At 41.2% G+C, this 20,978-nt stretch overlaps 1 protein-coding gene across 1 annotated transcript in view; it reads right to left on the bottom strand.

Moving 5' to 3' along the window:
- Nucleotides 1–9,612: 9,612 nt before the first annotated feature.
- LOC139451018 (N-acetylglucosamine-1-phosphodiester alpha-N-acetylglucosaminidase-like) overlaps nucleotides 9,613–20,978 on the bottom strand; it is a 44,932-nt gene continuing 33,566 nt past the window's right edge. Inside the window, exons 7-11 of the mRNA XM_071232837.1 lie at nucleotides 20,612–20,811; nucleotides 18,960–19,136; nucleotides 17,494–17,631; nucleotides 15,912–15,981; nucleotides 9,613–10,965 (exon numbers count right to left, since the gene is read on the bottom strand). Of these exons, the coding sequence (XP_071088938.1) occupies nucleotides 10,716–10,965; nucleotides 15,912–15,981; nucleotides 17,494–17,631; nucleotides 18,960–19,136; nucleotides 20,612–20,811 (835 nt within the window). The 3' untranslated portion in view covers nucleotides 9,613–10,715. The remainder of the gene's footprint in view (nucleotides 10,966–15,911; nucleotides 15,982–17,493; nucleotides 17,632–18,959; nucleotides 19,137–20,611; nucleotides 20,812–20,978) is intronic.

Below are 20,978 nucleotides of genomic sequence, written 5' to 3'. Positions count from 1 at the left end.
TGACATGTGTTTCCTTCCACTGCCATTTTGCGCGTTCTATGTCCAACATAGACATACAATGCAATGGTTGCCTTGTTATTTTTTCTTGGAGTTTTGCTTTTTTTCAGGCAGAAAGAAAGAGTGAAAGCTATATAATTTAACAAATAGAAAAGATAGTTTGAATGTCAAGTGAATTAATGAATAAAACCGCTATTTGGCACAATACTTTCGACATGTGTAATATTTCAGGATAGCTAGAAATATACTTCATCCCATCGTTACTAGTAATATAGACCTGTTGCTCCCGCCGTGATATTGCTGGAATAATGCTGAAAACGGCGGAAAACCAACTCACTCACTGATCATGATTTGGATGTTGTTAGTGTACGGAGGTACAATGATGGGCCAATTACGCCCACTCCGATTTCTCTACGTCAGGAAAATGACACAAAAATACAACAGGTGATTTACGTTTTACCATCTCACGGCTTAAATATTCGATAAATTGAAAAAATAAACCAAGGTATTAGGCTGTTTTTTTCCCCGCTGGCTTCAAAAAGACATAATGTCGCCATTCGTACAAACCATTATTCTGGAAAGGTATGACTAAATTATTATGTTTTAATATCATTACATTTGTTTAAGACCAGGGCGGTCGTGTAGCCTAGTGGTTAAAGCGTTCGCTCGTCACGCCGAAGACCCGGGTTCGATTCCCGACATGGGTACAGTGTGTGAAGCCCATTTCTGGTGTCCCCCGCCGTGATATTGCTGGAATATTGCTAAAAACGGCGTAAAACCATGCTCAGTGACAATGACTGTTTAAGACCATATCGCTTGGAATGTTTGCGACTTGGAAAATAAATGTACATGTACATGTATATGCGTTTTTATTTATGTTTTTTTTTTTTATTATTGGTGAAGGTACGTGTACATCAATGGAATAAGATACACTGTGTTGTTTATCCGTACACTAACTAATAGTTCATCCACATGTCGTCGACTTGTTAATTATCGAGTCTGGACAAAACAAACCAGTGATTGATGTTATTGAAAAATACTAGACACTGGGCTTCAGACACGTCCGCTTTAGTTACTGTCACTTAAACATTTAAAACATTTGTTTTCTTTTATAAAGAAAAAAATATTTTTTGCCGTCTGTTCCAGTCTGGTAAAACAAGACAGCCAGATTGAGGACAACACGCCTGAGTTGGCGAGCTGGTGGACGAGGGAGGGAGATAGGGAGCAATATTCCAGCAATATCACGGCGGGGGACACCAGAAATGGGCTTTACACATTATACTCATGTCGGGAATCGAACCGGGTCTTCGGCGTGAACGCTTAAACCACCCGACCGCTCCTATTTTCGTTATATCACGTCAGTGATGCATGTCTTAGACGTTTACCACTTGTCAATTTGATGTGGGAAAGGCCAATTAATGCAGCTCATAGAAGAGGAACTGTTCTCCCGGGGGTTCGAACCCATAATCTCAAGTTCTGGTTACCTAAGGGACGCAACAGCGAACTGCTACGCCTGAGATGGCCTGCACTCTTTTGAAAGATGAGTCAAGTAGTTTAGTCTTAGTTCTGTTGCATTTACGTTAAGATACAGCTGACAACTGATACAAGTAGGAAGAACGACGCGTGAGTGAGTGAGTGAGATTTAACAGTATTTCAGAGGAAAGTCGGAAGTGATGCAGGTCTTAGACGTTTTCCACTTTGGTGAAACAAATGCGCATGGTATGTGCTCACAATACTTGGAACATAATCACGATCATAGGTTTCTAACACACGAAAGGGACGCAACTCTGCATACCAAATTTCCACGCTTTAGACGACTTGGCCTCCATATCCCAGCTTACTTTGACATCTGAATAATCAAAATATAGTTGAACAAAAAACAAAGGATTGTCTCATATTTTTTAATTTTATTTTCTTAATGAAATAACACTTGACATGATCCCTGGCACCACGAGAGAGTTGCACTTGAATAGAACTGGTAGTCATATTCATCAAGAACATGTGAGTCAAGTACATCAGAGGATAGGCATATCCGATAGCTGCAGTAGAGGCTTACACAGTAACCAGCCAAAGAATTTCATCGTCACCAGGCAAGGGAGTTAACTGACCTTTTTACTTGACTCTTATAGTCAGTTAACTCCCTTGCCTCGGGAAGATGTAGAAATTCGATTTAAAAGACTAGTCCAGAGGAACTTTATTTCACTAGTCCTTCGAGTCTGTAGCTTGTCCTGCGTGAACCAGTAAAAAATGTTAACTATGTTTTATTCTGTTGGAATTCGTAGCAAAATTGAAGCATTGAGAACTGGGTCAGAATTATAGCCTTCAAATGCTACATTGGAATTTTGCTTGTCTTTCGCACAAATCTTGGCTAGCAGACAATGAAAATTTTCGAAGGCTGTAACCATTGAAGCCACTGACTGACAACTATCAAGCCCTTGTCAAGCATTGCTTGAAACACATCTCAAATCACAGCTAGCTTGGTTCCCTACTCAACCGGGTTCTACAAATGTAAGTTTTACATAGCTGAACACTGCCACACCGACTTGTGTCAAGGAATAATCCCTGGCAAAAAGTAAATATACTACTCAAAAGAAGTTAAAGAACACCTGATAACTTGTTTTGAGTAGCATGCATACATCTGGACAATAGTCACCAATTTATCCATATTTTGTTTGAGGTTAAAAATGATAAGACATTAATTTCATGTGTGCCACTGGCCAGAAGGTCCATCTAGACTTGAAACATACTGGTTTTGATATGTTTAAAGGCATTTGTCCAGTGGTCAAGGGTGTAACAATTTGTTGAACCTGGTCAATAATATATAGCGGTGGTTCTTTACAGAACTCAGCATAACTTAATAATATCCCTTTAGTAATATCTCAAACATATTTTTTCCAGTTCTAAGTTACTGTGTATTGAATGGAAACAACATAATATCTGTGTATGGTACAAATATAGCCCTGAGTGAGGAGGATGGATAAATGGAATAAATCCTACCATAAATAATCAGTGTGATAACTAGATCTTATTCCCATGAGGATATCTATAATAGCCTCAATAATCTGCTGTATCGTGTTTTTACCTTCCAGTGAATCTGAAAGTCAATTTTACAATCAATCAAGCCACTCCATAGAAATAATAGCTGTGGTAACTTTTCGAATTTCAAAAAGCAGTTTATAACATTTTGAAAGATCATAAAAAAGAAAATTCAGGAAATTCAAAAAACTTTGCCACATAATAACTCCTGCAAGGATTAAATGTTAATATTTGAATTTTCTCAGATTTTTCCCCAGGAAATATGTTGTTGGTCCAAAACATATTTTTCAAAAGATTTTTAGTTTCTGAATGCTGACTTTTGCAATATTCTAGCCATATCATAGCAGCCCGTAAATGTTCGATGGGACAGACACACCTGTGGTTTGTGCAACATGGAATAATGTCCCATGTCGTCCGAGTTTGATGCCACACTATCAACCTAGACACTGAGTTACCTGATCCAATTTCGTCACCATTGACAACAAGCAAAAGTGCACTGGGGACCTTCACTTACATTGAGATCTCTGTCTTCATTTGTAAATATTTAATGATCATGTTCAGCTACCAATTATTATATATGCAACAACTGTTCATGTTGTTTTTGTGATGTGATCATTTAGCTATAACAGATTACTCAGCCCTTGGTTAGAATTGGTCTTCAGCAACCCATGCTGGTCATAACAGGCGACTAACAGGATCGGGTTGTCAGACCCACTGATGATGCATGTAATGGTATCCCAATTGCATAGATAGATGTTCATGATGTCAATCATTGGATTGTCTGTCCAAGACTCGACTATTTACCGACCGCCATCATATTTCTAATGCTACATAAAACAACAAAAAGAAACCCCAAACAAACAGTGATTACTTGGCTGTTTCCCTGATTAATGATGATGTATTCAAACATGCTTTTGAAACATTTGTATCCCTGCACCACATGGTAAATAAAAGTTCACATTTTCATATTTCAACAGATGCAATAAAGTCTTAAAATAACAACCATTAACATGTCTTCTAACTGATATGAAAGAAATATAGTGCATGCCATACAGAACAATATAAAAGAATACATTAAAATTTGATAATTAAGGAGTTTTGTTTAACACCTTTTCAAACAGCATAACATGGTGATTTCTTTTCAACAGGACTGAGAGTGTCGCCATATATGTACAGCTGTGATATGTTACAAGCGGAAACAGAGATGTCAGGGCTTTGTGTAATCCCATGACATCATGTCTAAGGCTAAAAAACAATTAGTGTAAACTCAAGGCTTGAAATACCTAAGGCGTGAAATGAACTGTTATGAACATGAAAACTACATCAAAATCTTTATGACAAATTGAATGGAATTGGTCTTAGGACTGTATCATATTTTTTGACAAATCCATTTTATGTAACATTTTTTTCAGGCCCCCCACACCCCATAATAAACAACCAGTCCCTAAATAATGTTAAAATTATATAACTGTTCTATTTGAAAAAATAGAACACTGTCATTTCTTCATGCTGACAAACTTTTGCGACCCCCACCTTTCGCTGTGTCATTTATTCATGACAAGCACCCACCCACACACACACCATATTAATAATCTCACTGGCCCATCCCCATTCCCCCTCTATGATAAATAACCAGCCTCTAATAATTGTATAAAAATCAATAGTTTTAAGTCGTGATGGGAAGGTTGTCAGATTGAGGAGTTACAGTGATAAAATGCAGAAAAGATCCTTTATTTTTATCAAAACAATAGTCCCTCTTGCTAACAGTAATTACTAAATTTAGTCATAATTAATTAATTTTAGACCTCATCCCCTATATTTCTGCTTCATTTGGGGTTGTTATGTCTGATTTAAGGGTAAGTATGGATTTTAAGGAGCCAGCCCGGGGTCAAGCTTCTACATTGGGTCAACTAGAAGACTATCAACAGCTGAAGGACATCAATGGCTAGTTCAGGTTACATCAACAAAGTCACTTGCCTTATTTTGACCCGAAATATTGCTCATCCTTAAAAAGTCCTGTAAATAACCATTGAAACCTACCACTAAAACCTCCCATTACAGGAAAATAAATGACGTGGCTCTACAAATAAATGACTGATTAAATCTTATTACTAAAGGCATGTTATAATGTGCCAACTACACTAGTCAAACTGACTGATGTGTGTATTTAATGGTAGTTGCTGTTGAAGATAGTGAAAATATTTGTTGTATTTGTCAGTGGCAGTTATTGACTGAAGTTTTCGTAAAATGTCTGGTCATGGGCAGATTTTGATAGTGGTCTGCAGTAGCGAGAACATCTTCCCGATGGCAAGCTCGTTAACTGACCATAAAAGTCCAGATTCCACCCTTGCCGAACCACACTGAAATTTCCCGGATCAATCGTAGCGCCACCAGTGGCTTTTAAGAGTTATGTCACTTCTATGTGCTTCCTATATTGACCAATTAGATTCCATCTTTTATATTACTTGCATTTGCTTCAAACAAAATGGCGGCGCACAGTCAAGAGGATCTGATCAATAATCAAGATCTATATTGTAATAAAATGGGTCTTACCCCGCGAAGTGCATCAAATCACTTGAGCACCTTGATTAAAACCATGAAAAGATTTTTAAAATATCTGACGATACCCAGTTGAGAATATACATGCTTTTCAAATTCTGCAGTAGACCAAAATCTGCACATTGAAATCCATGTTGTTTATGAACGGGATGTCTAGTTCGTTTTAATGATTTGGATTGGATTATGCACAGACTCGTTAATCCAGCCAGAATGTAACTCCAGAAATCCAACCTAGTCAGGCAAGGGTGAAAACTGGACTTTTAATAGACAGTTAACGCCCTTGCCTCAAGAAGATGTCATTGATCTTGCATGGCCAATTACTTATTTCACAATTTAGTTCTGCACATACCCATTTCTGGTGTAACCTTTGTGTTTCATTTGGAAATTCCCTGAAACATTGGCTGGAACAGCTTCTCCTGGGCAGGTGAAGCCAATTGACGACGTCTGACTTGAGGAGATCTGTCATGAGATACTGGCCCAGACACTCATCCACACACACACACTGCATGAACACAACTAGCTGGACGGAATACACGCCCTGACACTCTCTGTCAAGGAATTCTAAGCTGATTAATGACTTCTGCTAATAAATTCAAACATTTCACATGATCTAACTTCCGAATCATGAAAATATTCACTATTTTGTTCATTTTTCTTTTGTACAAGAAATAAATATTCATCCTGTTCCTGGTCATAAAGCAATTTTTGCTTTTACTCTTGCATCCTGAAATAATTCCGTAAAATTGTGATAACTGCAGTTATAGTATACCACTCAAAAGAAGTTAAGGTCCAGCCAATTCTTTCATATTACTGAAGTCATAGCATGAATCGGTTGGTCCTAAACTTTTGAGTAGGATGAATAATATTATCAGTCAATAACCATGGTAGTCTGATACATAAGGGTTCAGCTTATTCCTGTTTGAAGGAGCAAAGTTCAAAATAATGCAAAAATATCATCACCTATAGTGAAGCCAGGGTATTCTAAATTGTCAATTATGTCATTCCAGTTGCTCTGCACATCACTTTTAGCGATAATGTTTAACACGTTTAACTGTACAATGGACAATATCATCATTAACAAGCTATCATATTACATCTGAGAGTAAAAAATGTCATATAAATTTTCTAAACTCGTTACAGTAAAACAGATGAAAAGTTACGGAACCTGTCATTTTTATAGAAACCAAATAACCATAGTGTATCATTGTTCATTACCCTCCCCTAGAGAAAGTCATACTCTTTGGTGACCCCATCCTGATTCCCTCAGACCCACCCATCCCATAATAAATGACCGGTCCTTGACTCAAGTAAAACAATTTACTTAAAGAATACAGTTACCGTATTCGACGTAATAAGCGCCCCGCTCTAATAAGCGCCCGCGTTGGGATTTGCTAATATATTGGCTAGTGAACAATCCCAATTAGCACCCCTTCCGACCCCTATTCGCACATAATACGCACCGTTTCCTTCCCCTATTCGCGTATAATACACACTCATGTGTTATATGCACCCTTTATCATTGGCAATTAAATTCTGGAAAAATATATCTGTCGTACATAAACATTTCAGGCTGTCAGCATAAACCACGAAATTTATCTTTCAACTCTGTTTTTTTCACCAAAATAATATTCTAATAAGAGCCCCCTATTTTTAATTTTGAGAGCGCCCTGGGCGCTTATTACGTTGAATACGATATGTAACATTATTCATTCTAAGCCTGTCTTGTACAAAAGAAGATATAGGTAACCAACCATCTGATATTCAGGGTTGAGGTATGGGATTTTTTTTGTAAATAATAATATAGAAAATAATATGAACTCAGGTTTTACTACCACCACACCCCAAGAATTGTCACCAAAATGAACACATTTACAAAACAATATCAGAATTATGTAGATTCTTTCCTTGGTTGAGTGTTAAACACCTGCTTGTCATGCTTGCATTGAGAGATCTTGAATCATTGTGGACTACCGATTTTGGGACATAAATAGATATTTATTGATACATAACAAACACATTTCTTGCAGCACTTTCATAACCCATCACACCATTCTTCCCTAAGTTGTCCTTTCATTCACTGATCTAACTAACCTGCAGCCTCACTGTCAGTTTTTCACATTGCACTGGAACGCTTCAACTCTCCTGTGTCAACAGGATGAAGATCCTATTGACCTACTTACACAATAAGTTATAAATAGGCACTGGGGAAATGGTCAGGGGACAACCAACTTCTATATACTGTAAATCTTGAAATTAACACGAGCATGAATTAAATGCGACAAATGCGAGTGGTCTTTGTTCACGTTAATGACAGTTCGCATTTATGTCTCTAAAAATGACTATCACCAAAAAGACTGCCTCACAACACAAAAACACTGTGTTATTGTTATTACGGAATATTACTAAGGATTTGATGAATATTTAGAATGCAGTCAGAGTGCAGTTAGAATACACTTCGAATGCTGTTCGATATTTCTCCACTTCGAATGCACCACAAAAGTAAAACATTCGGGCCGGCCACAAGAATGACCCCGAAGCACTCAGAATGCAGTCAGAATTTTTAGAATGCACTTCGAATATCCAGAAATAAACAAAGAATTTCATTCCAACGGCATTCCGCCTCTAGTGTGACTAGGGTTTTACTCAGTGCTAATAAGCGGTGCTGATTTGTGATTAAGGTAAGGATATGTATCATTCCACTGGGGATGGAGCAGGGGGGAGAGGCGCATTGATTTTGAGTTGCATTTTTGGCTAGGGGTCAGCAGTCATATTAATTTGGAAATGCATTAATTTGAAGATTTACAGTAATCTACAAGCCTCTATATAAACCTAGCAGCCCAGACATATTTACAAACTGGGTTCTTGGGAACACCCAGAAAAGGAATTCAAATATTGCACCAAAGAGTAAGTAAGTATTATATTTTACGCCGCTCTTAGCAATATTCCAGCAACATCACGACGGGAGACAGAAAGTTGCTCATAAAAGGGATACAGATTGCACAGATATGATATAAATGGAATATGTGCAATACTTACAGGAAAACCCATGTCCCATTTCATCATGTTCATAAGTTAACATTGATAACATGTAACTATCACCTGGCAACACATTTAAAGCATATGACCAATTTCAAAGACACGTTTTAACTTAAAGGCTTCTTCAATGATTTCAAAGGCACATGCTTGTACTTCTTACATAATTTCACTACAAGATTCCACATTTGGTTTAGGCTTAAAAAAATAAAATAATTGGTTCTCATGCAATGCATATCAAAAAATAGTGAGGGCGGTGTTTTTTTTAGCTTGTTCAAACTAGTATGTAACAAAATAAACAGTTGTGTACCATCAACATGGGAAAGGGCCTCCCTACATAAACTAGGATACAAACTCCTATTGCCGCCATGACCATAACATGAGGTGTGCAGTAAAGGGAAGTAACTGCGTGCTATACTGAATTTTTTTTAAGTATTAGGATTTTTTTATTTCTTTTGAAAATGGAAATAAAAACGAAACATGCTGCAGACTTTATGATGATGCAGGCATTGCCTGAGAACCAAGACTTTTATGTTTCTTCGCCTTACGAATGAAATTCACTGAGAACTTTACTCATGAATGGTCGAACCAACTGATAACATTGTGTAACAAAAAAAACCAATCATCTCACAAAACAATATTGTGTCGAGGAAGCATAAAACTGGCCTTACAAGACACCAACAGGTACTTGACACATAAGGCCTTTTTTCATTAGTTGGAATTCAAAACATTCGGCCTAAAATTAAATGTAGGCAATCAGAATTTTTTTAAAGGATTTTCAACTTTCCAATTAGTTCTGCTACTAATGAAGGAAAAACAAACAAGTTTTAACATGGAAAGCTACAAAAACCTTATTCGTCTTTAAGTGATTACAATAAAGATTTTTAAATGTATTATTCCCTATTTCTTAGGAATAGAGGTGACAAAATCTTGAGGGTTTATTTTTCATTTAATGGAATTGTATAACAGCTGGCGATGAAAAAAATAGTCAAAAGCCTTTTTTTCTTATTCTAATATCAATTTGTTTTGTAAGACGGTCTTTTAAACCAACAAAAACATATAAGTCTGCATGCTTCAGAAGATGTATTGAGTCTGGATATAATACTTGTTTGTCATCTATGATGCTCTTCTATACATGTACAAGACCTCTAATGTTCCTTAAATACAAATTCTAGATCTATAATTGTTCCTTAGGCACTAATGGTTCTCCTAATGCCTTACAAAATTGACACGACCAGATCATTGTCCGAGTCTTCTACTGCTACTCTTCGCATAATTTAAATATAGGGATTTCAAACCTCTCATTGGTAATTGTGTTAATCTTTACTTTTTGTCTGTAGAGCATGTATAGGAAAACAAAAGAACTTGCCTTAATGAACATGTATTTTCAAAATAACATTGAATTCTGAGACACAGACATTGTCATGTTTCCTCTAAATTGGTCGGCTAAAAAACATTTACTGTTTGCCTACAACTTCTTCAATAATGTGCCTTGGAGATCCAATGACAGTTTAAGAATGTATAAGGTCTGCTGTACATGAATTTCATTCCATACTTAAAATCTTGGAATGCTGATATTTACAAAACATCACATGATTGTCAGGCACAAATACCAATTGTTAGGCTAAAAAAAATAATGGTCTTGGTTCTCAGGCACCCCCCGCGTCATCATAAAGTTTGCCACAAGTTTTGTTTCTATTTCCATGCTAAAAAAAATAAAAAATCCTTTTTCTTAAAAATAATGCGATCCAATACAGCACACAGTTACCTCCCTTTACATGCACACTGCTTTACTGTGCATCTCATGTTGTGGTCATGGTGGCAATTTCAATGTTTGTATGATTGTTATTTAGTTACATACTTGTTTGAACAAGCAAAAAACAAAAAAACAAAAAATGCCCGTCCACACTATAATTTCAAAAGTCATTGCCTGAGAACCAATTCTATTATTTTTTTACGCCTTATGAATCATGTCAATGACATCCTTTTAAGGAAATCACAATATGCCCGAAATACACACGCCTCACTCATCTCATTCATCATCAACTTGCACAACATCATCAACACAATCATACTCCTCTCGTTATCATTCAACCATTTCCTTTCCGAGGTGGAGACTGAAACAGTGTGGTCAGCTCTCCAGTGCCCTCGCCGTCCGAGCTGGAGACATCATCATTGGAGCCATGGAAGACAAACTTGCGTATTGTCTTTCTGACAGCCTCATCAGTAGCGCTGGCTTGTTGTCTCCGCACATTGAGGTAGATGGAGATGAGAGTGATGTTGATGATGATGCTGACTGCTGCAATGATGCCCAGCGTGACAGAACTTGACACACATAATCTGAAAATGAATGTACCCAAAGAAGTGAATAATATCAAAACTACCATACTCTAATCCATCTTCCCGAGGCAAGAGAGTTAACTGACTTTAAAAGTCCAGTTTCCACCCTTGCCGAACTAGGCTGGAATTCCTGGGCTTGATTGTAGAGCCAACAGTGGCTGTTACGAGTTATGTCCCTTCTATGCATCTCCTATGGACCAATCAGATTCTACCTCTCGTGTCACTTGCATTTCTTTCAAACAAAATGACGGCGCCCAGTCAAGACGATCTGATCGATAATCAAAATCTATATTATGATAAAACGGGCCTTACATCGCGAAGTGCATCAAATCATGTGAGCACCTTGATTAAAAACTTGAAAAGATTTGGAAAATATCTGTTGACAACGAGTTGGCGGTGCACATGCTTTGCAAATCCTGCAATTGACTGAACTCTGTATGACAGTTTACGAACCTGAGTTCGATTTTGGTTTGCCATTTTGATTGGACTATGCATAGACTCGTTAGTCCAGCCAAAATCAAACTCCATAACACCAGCCTTGTTCGGCAAGGGTGGAAACTAGCCTGTCATAGTCAGTTAACTCCCTTGCCTCGGGAAGATGACTCTTATCTAGAAAAATACTTCTTCTGGACTTTTTGTTAATTATCTCAGCCGAAAGGACATAGAGGAATTTTTGTTGTCATTATAATATCATTGCCTGTGGCATTAAACAACATTCACAAACATTACCCTACTAAAAGATTGAAATATGCAGTTGGCCAACAACAGTTCAAAAGAACTCGCCAAGAACACAAGAAAGAGTCTGGGACATCTGCTGACCTCAACAGTGTTAAAAATGTTGGAAATAATGCTCGATGGTTGGTCGGAGGCTTGTACAATAAGTGAGTATGGTTTTTATGTCACTTTTAGGAACATTCCAGCAATATCCTAGACCTGGGGAGGACATTGCATGGGGACATTGAATGGGGACACTGCATGGGGCCATCGCATGGGGAAAGTCAATGGGGACATTGAATGGGGACACTGATTGGGGACATTGCATGGGGACATTGAATGGGGACATTGAATGGGGACACTGCATGGGGACACTGCATGGGGACATTGAATGGGGACATTGAATGGGGACACTGATTGGGGACACTGCATGGAGACACTGCATGGGGACATTGAATGGGGACACTGCATGGGGACATTGCATGGGGGACATTGCATGGGGACACTGATTGGGGACATTGCATGGGGACATTGAATGGGGACACCGCATGGGGACATTGAATGGGGACATTGCATGGGGGACATTGCATGGGGACACTGATTGGGGACATTGAATGGGGACACCGCATGGGGACATTGAATGGGGACATTGAAAGGGGTACATTGCATGGGGACATTGAATGGGGACACTGCATGGGGACACTGCATGGGGACATTGAATGGGGACATTGCATGGGGGACATTGCATGGGGACACTGATTGGGGACATTGCATAGGGACATTGAATGGGGACACTGCATGGGGACACTGCATGGGGACATTGAATGGGGACATTGAATGGGGACATTGCATGGGGACACTGCATGGGGACATTGAATGGGGACATTGCATGGGGACATTGCATGGGGACACTGCATGGGGACATTGAATGGGGACACTGCATGGGGACACTGCATGGGGACACTGCATGGGGACATTGAATGGGGACATTGAATGGGGACATTGCATGGGGACACTGATTGGGGACATTGCATGGGGACATTGCATGGGGACACTGATTGGGGACATTGCATGGGGACATTGAATGGGGACACTGCATGGGGACACTGCATGGGGACATTGCATGGGGACATTGAATGGGGACATTGCATGGGGACATTGAATGGGGACACTGCATGGGGACACTGCATGGGGACATTGAATGGGGACACTGCATGGGGATACTGCATGGGGACACTGCATGGGGACATTGAATGGGGACACTGCATGGGGACATTGAATGGGGACATTGAATGGGGACACTGCATGGGGACACTGCATGGGGACATTGAATGGGGACACTGATTGGGGACACCGCATGGGGACATTGAATGGGGACATTGCATGGGGACATTGAATGGGGACACTGCATGGGGACACTGCATGGGGACATTGAATGGGGACATTGCATGGGGACATTGAATGGGGACATTGAATGGGGACACTGCATGGGGACACTGCATGGGGACATTGAATGGGGACACTGATTGGGGACACCGCATGGGGACATTGAATGGGGACATTGCATGGGGACATTGAATGGGGACACTGCATGGGGACACTGCATGGGGACATTGAATGGGGACATTGAATGGGGACACTGATTGGGGACACCGCATGGGGACATTGAATGGGGACACTGCATGGGGACATTGAATGGGGACACTGCATGGGGACACTGCATGGGGACACTGCATGGGGACATTGAATGGGGACATTGAATGGGGACACTGATTGGGGACACTGCATGGGGACACTGCATGGGGACATTGAATGGGGACACTGCATGGGGACATTGCATGGGGGACATTGCATGGGGACACTGATTGGGGACATTGCATGGGGACATTGAATGGGGACACCGCATGGGGACATTGAATGGGGACATTGAATGGGGACATTGCATGGGGGACATTGCATGGGGACACTGATTGGGGACATTGCATGGGGACATTGAATGGGGACACCGCATGGGGACATTGAATGGGGACATTGAAAGGGGTACATTGCATGGGGACATTGAATGGGGACATTGAATGGGGACATTGAATGGGGACACTGCATGGGGACATTGCATGGGGAAAGTCAATGGGGACATTGAATGGGGACACTGATTGGGGACATTGCATGGGGACATTGAATGGGGACACTGCATGGGGACATTGAATGGGGACATTGAATGGGGACACTGCATGGGGACACTGCATGGGGACACTGCATGGGGACATTGAATGGGGACATTGAATGGGGACACTGCATGGGGACATTGAATGGGGACATTGAATGGGGGACATTGCATGGGGACATTGAATGGGGACATTGCATGGGGACATTGAATGGGGACACTGATTGGGGACACTGCATGGGGACACTGCATGGGGACATTGAATGGGGACACTGCATGGGGACATTGAATGGGGGACATTGCATGGGGACATTGAATGGGGACATTGCATGGGGACATTGAATGGGGACACCGCATGGGGACATTGAATGGGGACACTGCATGGGGACATTGAATGGGGGACATTGCATGGGGACATTGAATGGGGACATTGCATGGGGACATTGAATGGGGACACCGCATGGGGACATTGCATGGGGACATTGAAAGGGGGACATTGAATGGGGACATTGAATGGGGACATTGCATGGGGACACTGAATGGGGACACTGCATGGGGACACTGCATGGGGACATTTCATAGGGACATTTCATAGGGACATTGCATGGGGACATTGCATGGGGACATTGCATGGGGGACATTTCATAGGGACATTGCATGGGGACACTGCATGGGGACATTGCATGGGGGACATTTCATAGGGACATTGCATGGGGACATTGCATGGGGACATTGCATGAGGACACTGCATAGGGACATTGCATAGGGACATTTCATAGGGACATTTCATAGGGACATTGCATGGGGACACTGCATAGGGACATTGCATAGGGACATTTCATAGGGACATTTCATAGGGACATTGCATGGGGACATTGCATGGGGACACCTGTGTGGGCAACTGAACCTGAACTAGAATTACTAAGAGTCAAAGACTGGACAAATTGAACTTTCATAGGCTAGAATTTCAACAAATCTTCAATTATTCCAAACAGTTACCATGGTGATTTACCACATATTGTTTTGATTATGAGCAAAATGTGAAGACTAATGAAGCTTCCAAAATGAAAACAATCAAAATTCATATTGGTAGCGGAATGCTGTTTTGTGATACAACAATATTTTGACACGTCATATCAGATGGCATTTTTCAGATTAGCAAAACACCAACATGTCAGGACTAACGGTAAACACGATAAAATAGAGCAAGTGGATTTTGTCTAAAGAAGAAAAAATCAACTAATTATTGACCTGACAATATGAAAGTGACAGCACCAAACATGTAATAACGTATCTTTTTATTTTTCAATCCAGATTTTGATGTGGAATTTCTGCTTCTTGCTTTCGTCACTGTGGTAATTCTAGTTAAGAATAGATCCCCAGTACTTCATGTTTGTTCTACCAACTCACTAAAGAGGATTGCAGGGTCAGATTCAGCTGACCGATTGTTGTCACACTTTGCTGGTGTGGACTGGTGCTCATGCTTTCAGTCACTAGTTTTCTGCATGGTCCAGATGTGATTATTTAGGGGTCCCTTGATAGACAAGATAGACACAATTTTTATGGATAACAACTTCTTTAATACTGTAAAAGGCGACGTTTCGGTATAGATCCTTATACCGTGGTCAAGCAAGACAGAATGAGGGACATAGTGCAGAATATATATAGCAAGTGGAGGATTAACAGTAGAGGATTAACAGTAACAACAAGGGCATACATGAGTGGGATAGAGCTGGACTGACTGCTGACTGCTTCATCAAAAGAATATCCGCTCTCTCGCTCAACTTGCAACCACTGATATTGTTGTGCCAGATCTTGTTGTTCTGTTGTTCAATGATTCATTCAGCAATATCTCAGCCACATGACACCGGACTGAACGTAATTTTCTGGACCAGCCAATCCAGTGATTCAATGCTGTTCATGTTGTTGGGGTACGATGACAGGCCATAAAACCAAGTCATCGAGCCACTCGATCTGTTTGGTAGCCTCTTACGAGGGTCGCTGGGGACATATTCTACCCAGAAACCCCCCAGGGTTGTGTCAGATCTACGAGTTCTGTCAAGGTTACCTGTATTGATCTGACTGATCCACCACCAGGTGCTGGGACTTGATCATCTCGTGGGCCACACAGGTACCAGCTGCAGAGACATCATCAAACAAAACATATTAGGTGAGGTGAGGTGATATGGGGTAGAACATCTGTGTAATATTTTGCACTTCTATAGCAATGTGCTTGTGTGTGTTGCTGCTTGTTCTAGTTTATGCTGATGTCAGTGCTAGGCAGGTAAGATACCATGCTGCAGTCTTAACATGAATGCCACCCTCAGACACATGCCATGGAGCAACAAATTAGCACTTCTTCAAAAACATACCCGAATAAATACTCCAACAATTCCTTCTATTAGACTAAAAGAAAATTAGTCCTGGTTCTCAGGCACATCCCTAATCATCATAAAGTCCGCCACACGTTTCGTGTTTATTTTTATTATTTAAAAAAAAATTAAAATCCTAATACCGGGGTACTTAAAATTAATGAGATCCAATATCGCATGCAGTTACTTCCCTTTACATGGCACTGTTTTACTGTGCATCTCGTGTTTATGGTCATGGCGGCAATGGGAATTTGTATGCTTGTTTATGACCATCCCCCACTTGCACCATATTTTCAAAAGTCATTGGCTGTGAATCAATTCTTTTATTTTTTTTAAGCCTTATATTTTGATTCCTGAAATTAGATTTTACAAAAATGTCTGTTCTCATTAAACCCATGACTAAATGATAAAACATTGGAAGTCATCACAGTAATATAAGAGACCGGTCATTTATTGGGGGGGTGGTGTGGGGTGGTGGTGGTGGGGGTGGGGTCTGAGGGAATCAGGAGATGATCACCCCCCAAAATTACTGTTCTTCAGTAAATGCTAAGGGAGGGTCGTGAAACATATTTGGGGACGATCATGACAAGAAGGACATTTTATAATAAACATGATGTACTTTAACATTTTGTCTTTTCAAGGATGGTCATGAAATTCTTCTACAAGGACATGGAGAGGGTTATCAAAACCATTTGAAGCACCCATCACACATTGTTCTACAAGGACATGGAGAGGGTCATCAAAAACCATTTGATGCACCCAACACACATTGTTCTACAAGGACATGGAGAGGGTCATCAAAAACCATTTGATGCACCCAACACACATTGTTCTACAAGGACATGAAGAGGGTTATCAAAAACCATTTGATGCACCCAACACACATTGTTTTACAAGGACATGAAGAGGGTTATCAAAAACCATTTGATGCACCCAACACACATTGTTCTACAAGGACATGGAGAGGGTCATCAAAAACCATTTGATGCACCCAACACACATTGTTCTACAAGGACATGAAGAGGGTTATCAAAAACCATTTGATGCACCCAACACACATTGTTCTACAAGGACATGGAGAGGGTCATCAAAAACCATTTGATGCACCCAACACACATTGTTCTACAAGGACATGGAGAGGGTCATCAAAAACCATTTGATGCACCCAACACACATTGTTCTACAAGGACATGGAGAGGGTCATCAAAAACCATTTGATGCACCCAACACACATCCCCCCTCCCCCTTGTAATTAATGACCGTTGCTGACATCACTACCTTGTTGGAAGTCCTGGAAAATCTGTGAATCTTGCTTTCTTGTGAAGTTGCAGGATCCGGTGATGTGATCACAGAAGCAGGAAGCGGCACAGTTGCACACACTGCCACATCTAGCACCATAGAAACCATACGGGCACACTGCAATAAACAGGAAGTGTCTGTCGTTAAGCATTGTAATTAAATGACACCTACCTGACTGACAACTCTCCAGAGAATCCTGGTGGACAATCGCAATGGCCAGTGACAGAGTCATACACACATACGCATACCTGACTGACAGAACTCCCCAGAGAATCCCGGTGGACAAGCACAATGGCCAGTGACAGAAATACACACTTACACCTACCTGACTGACAGAACTCCCCAGAGAATCCCGGTGGACAATCACAGAGCCCAGTGACAGAGTCATGCACACCTACCTGACTGACAGAACTCTCCAGAGAATCCTGGTGGACAATCACAGAACCCAGTGACAGAGTCATACACACATACACATACCTGACTGACAGAACTCTCCAGAGAATCCCGGTGGACAATCACAGAGCCCAGTGACAGAGTCATGCACACATACCTGACTGACAGAACTCTCCAGAGAATCCCAGTGGACAATCACAGAGCCCAGTGACAGAGTCATGCACACCTACCTGACTGACAGAACTCTCCAGAGAATCCTGGTGGACAATCACAGAACCCAGTGACAGAGTCATACACACATACCCATACCTGACTGACAGAACTCTCCAGAGAATCCCGGTGGACAATCACAGAGCCCAGTGACAGAGTCATGCACACATACCTGACTGACAGAACTCCCCAGAGAATCCCAGTGGACAATCACAGAGCCCAGTGACACGAGTCATACACACATACCTGACTGACAGAACTCCCCAGAGAATCCCGGTGGACAATCACAGAGCCCAGTGACAGAGTCATGCACACATACCTGACTGACAGAACTCCCCAGAGAATCCCAGTGGACAATCACAGAGCCCAGTGACAGAGTCATACACACATACCTGACTGACAGAACTCCCCAGAGAATCCCGGTGGACAATCACAGAGCCCAGTGACAGAGTCATGCACGCATACCTGACTGACAGAACTCCCCAGAGAATCCCAGTGGACAATCACAGAGCCCAGTGACAGAGTCATACACACATACCTGACTGACAGAACTCCCCAGAGAATCCCAGTGGACAATCACAGAGCCCAGTGACAGAGTCATGCACACCTACCTGACTGACAGAACTCTCCAGAGAATCCTGGTGGACAATCACAGAGCCCAGTGACAGAGTCATACACACATACACATACCTGACTGACAGAACTCCCCAGAGAATCCCGGTGGACAATCACAGAGCCCAGTGACAGAGTCATACACACATACCTGACTGACAGAACTCCCCAGAGAATCCCGGTGGACAATCACAGAGCCCAGTGACAGAGTCATACACACATACACCTACCTGACTGACAGAACTCTCCAGAGAATCCCGGTGGACAATCACAGTGGCCAGTGACAGTGTCACACAATCCTCCATTCTGACAACAGCAGTGCATGGAGCAGTTGAAGCCGTACATGCCTGACGGACAGGGCAGTGAGCAGTTGGTGCCATACCAGCCCTTGTCACACACACAGCTATCTGCAACACACATGTCAATACCTTGGATAGAATTACAACACAAACATTACATGTTTTCAGCTTCACAGGCATCAACTTACCAGGGTAAATCGGCTATTCTGAAAACACATGTAATGAGAAATATTATCTATGATTTTCTGTAGAACTGTCATAGAAAGTCAATCTCATTAAAATCAGATCTTAGTTCTCGCTATCGCTAAACAAAGATCTGAGGACATCCCATTAAGGGTCATGTCAGAATGACCTTTCATCCAACCAATCAGAGCGTTGCTTACCAGATCATGAAAATGACAGTCGGAATGTGTTTTCTGATCATGCACCACAAACTATTTAACACGGGGTATTCCGAACGACAGTTATGGGTTTTATGATTATATCCATTACAATCTTGGCCATCTTTTAGCCATTCCAGAATGTTTTTCTTATCAGCTTTAAATTTTTTAATCGAGAATGCGTCAAAGTATGTTTCAAGGCGTAGTCGCCAGTTTGAACTAGTGTCATAAAGCTCGAGAAAGCTGCCTTCTGATTGGCTAATGTTGATTACTTGTCAGTCATTTCATTGGTCGGTCAAAATTCGCAAAAGGTCGTTTTGACCCGTATTTGGATGTCCTCACATCTTTGTTTAGCGATAGTGAGAACTATCAGCCAGTAAGATTAATGAGGGTCCTTACAAGTAAAACTGTTATAAAATTGGACATTATTAGGGACTGGTCATTTATTATAGGAGGGCGTTTGACAAGTTGGTTTGTTGCTGCACTCGGCAATATTCCGGCCGCATGATGTCTGGACCAGATGATCCAGTGATCATTATCATGAGCAATGATTCACATCATCGGAGAAAAGACGGCTTGCAATCAACCAAGTCTTTGAGCCTGATCACCCGATCCATTTAGTCGCCTCTTACCACCAGCAGCGTTTGCTGGGGCCCAACTTCCAACGGATTAGCATGACAAGTGAGGTGAAATAAGTTCACCATTATTGCACTGATATATCGACATGACAAGTATTCAAATCGCATCAACATGACGACTAAGATAAAAATCCCAACGATTTCCAGGCCAGTGATAACAATCCCACCTATGTGCATCAGTTATCACCGAACAAAAATTATCTTAGGGACCAGCCATTTGAAATTCGGAGCTGGGTGGGATGGGGCCCTTGGACTTTGCATTGGATATTTTATTTTTTCAGTTACAGCTACAAAATCATGTTGTTGTTTTATTTGGAACTATGAGTCTGAAATGTTTTTTTAAAGAAAATACCTTGCAACAATTTAATTTTTGTGGTAGGCAATTCTGAAGCATGATTATTTTATTCAAGAAATTTATTTTCAATAAAATCACAACTACCCTCGAAATATCAAATGGTCAGTTCCTTGTGTAGTTTTCAACAAATAAGGTCAGGTCGAATGAAGCAAGAGAACTGACCTGTCCTCGAGCAGTTTTACGTATCAAGTTTGAGGACGGCAACCTCACCTGCTGTGCATGTTCCATGTCCATTGCATTCTGCTGGACACTGCAGGGTGTCACACGCTCGCCCTGACCAATGACCTGAGCAGTTACACACTCCCAGCTCACAGATGCCATGCCCTGAACAGTCGTCCGGGTCACACTCTGGTTCGTGTACACACAGGATGGTGGACACATGGCGCTCACAGTTGAACCGCTTGTCAGGGCTGTAGAAACAGGAACAGTGAGTGAGTGAGTGAGTGAGTGAGTGAGTGAGCTGAATTGAACACCGCTTTGGACAGTATCACAGTATGTCAGCTTTATATTGGAGGAAAGCCTAAGTGATGCAGGTCTAAGACATTTACCACTTTGGTGAAACCTACGAGCATGGGTA

This window comes from Haliotis cracherodii, unplaced genomic scaffold (assembly GCF_022045235.1).
Source record: "Haliotis cracherodii isolate W230 unplaced genomic scaffold, xgHalCrac1.p SCAF_10, whole genome shotgun sequence".
Classification (NCBI taxonomy): domain Eukaryota; kingdom Metazoa; phylum Mollusca; class Gastropoda; order Lepetellida; family Haliotidae; genus Haliotis; species Haliotis cracherodii.
This window is presented reverse-complemented; position numbering and strand designations above follow the sequence as displayed.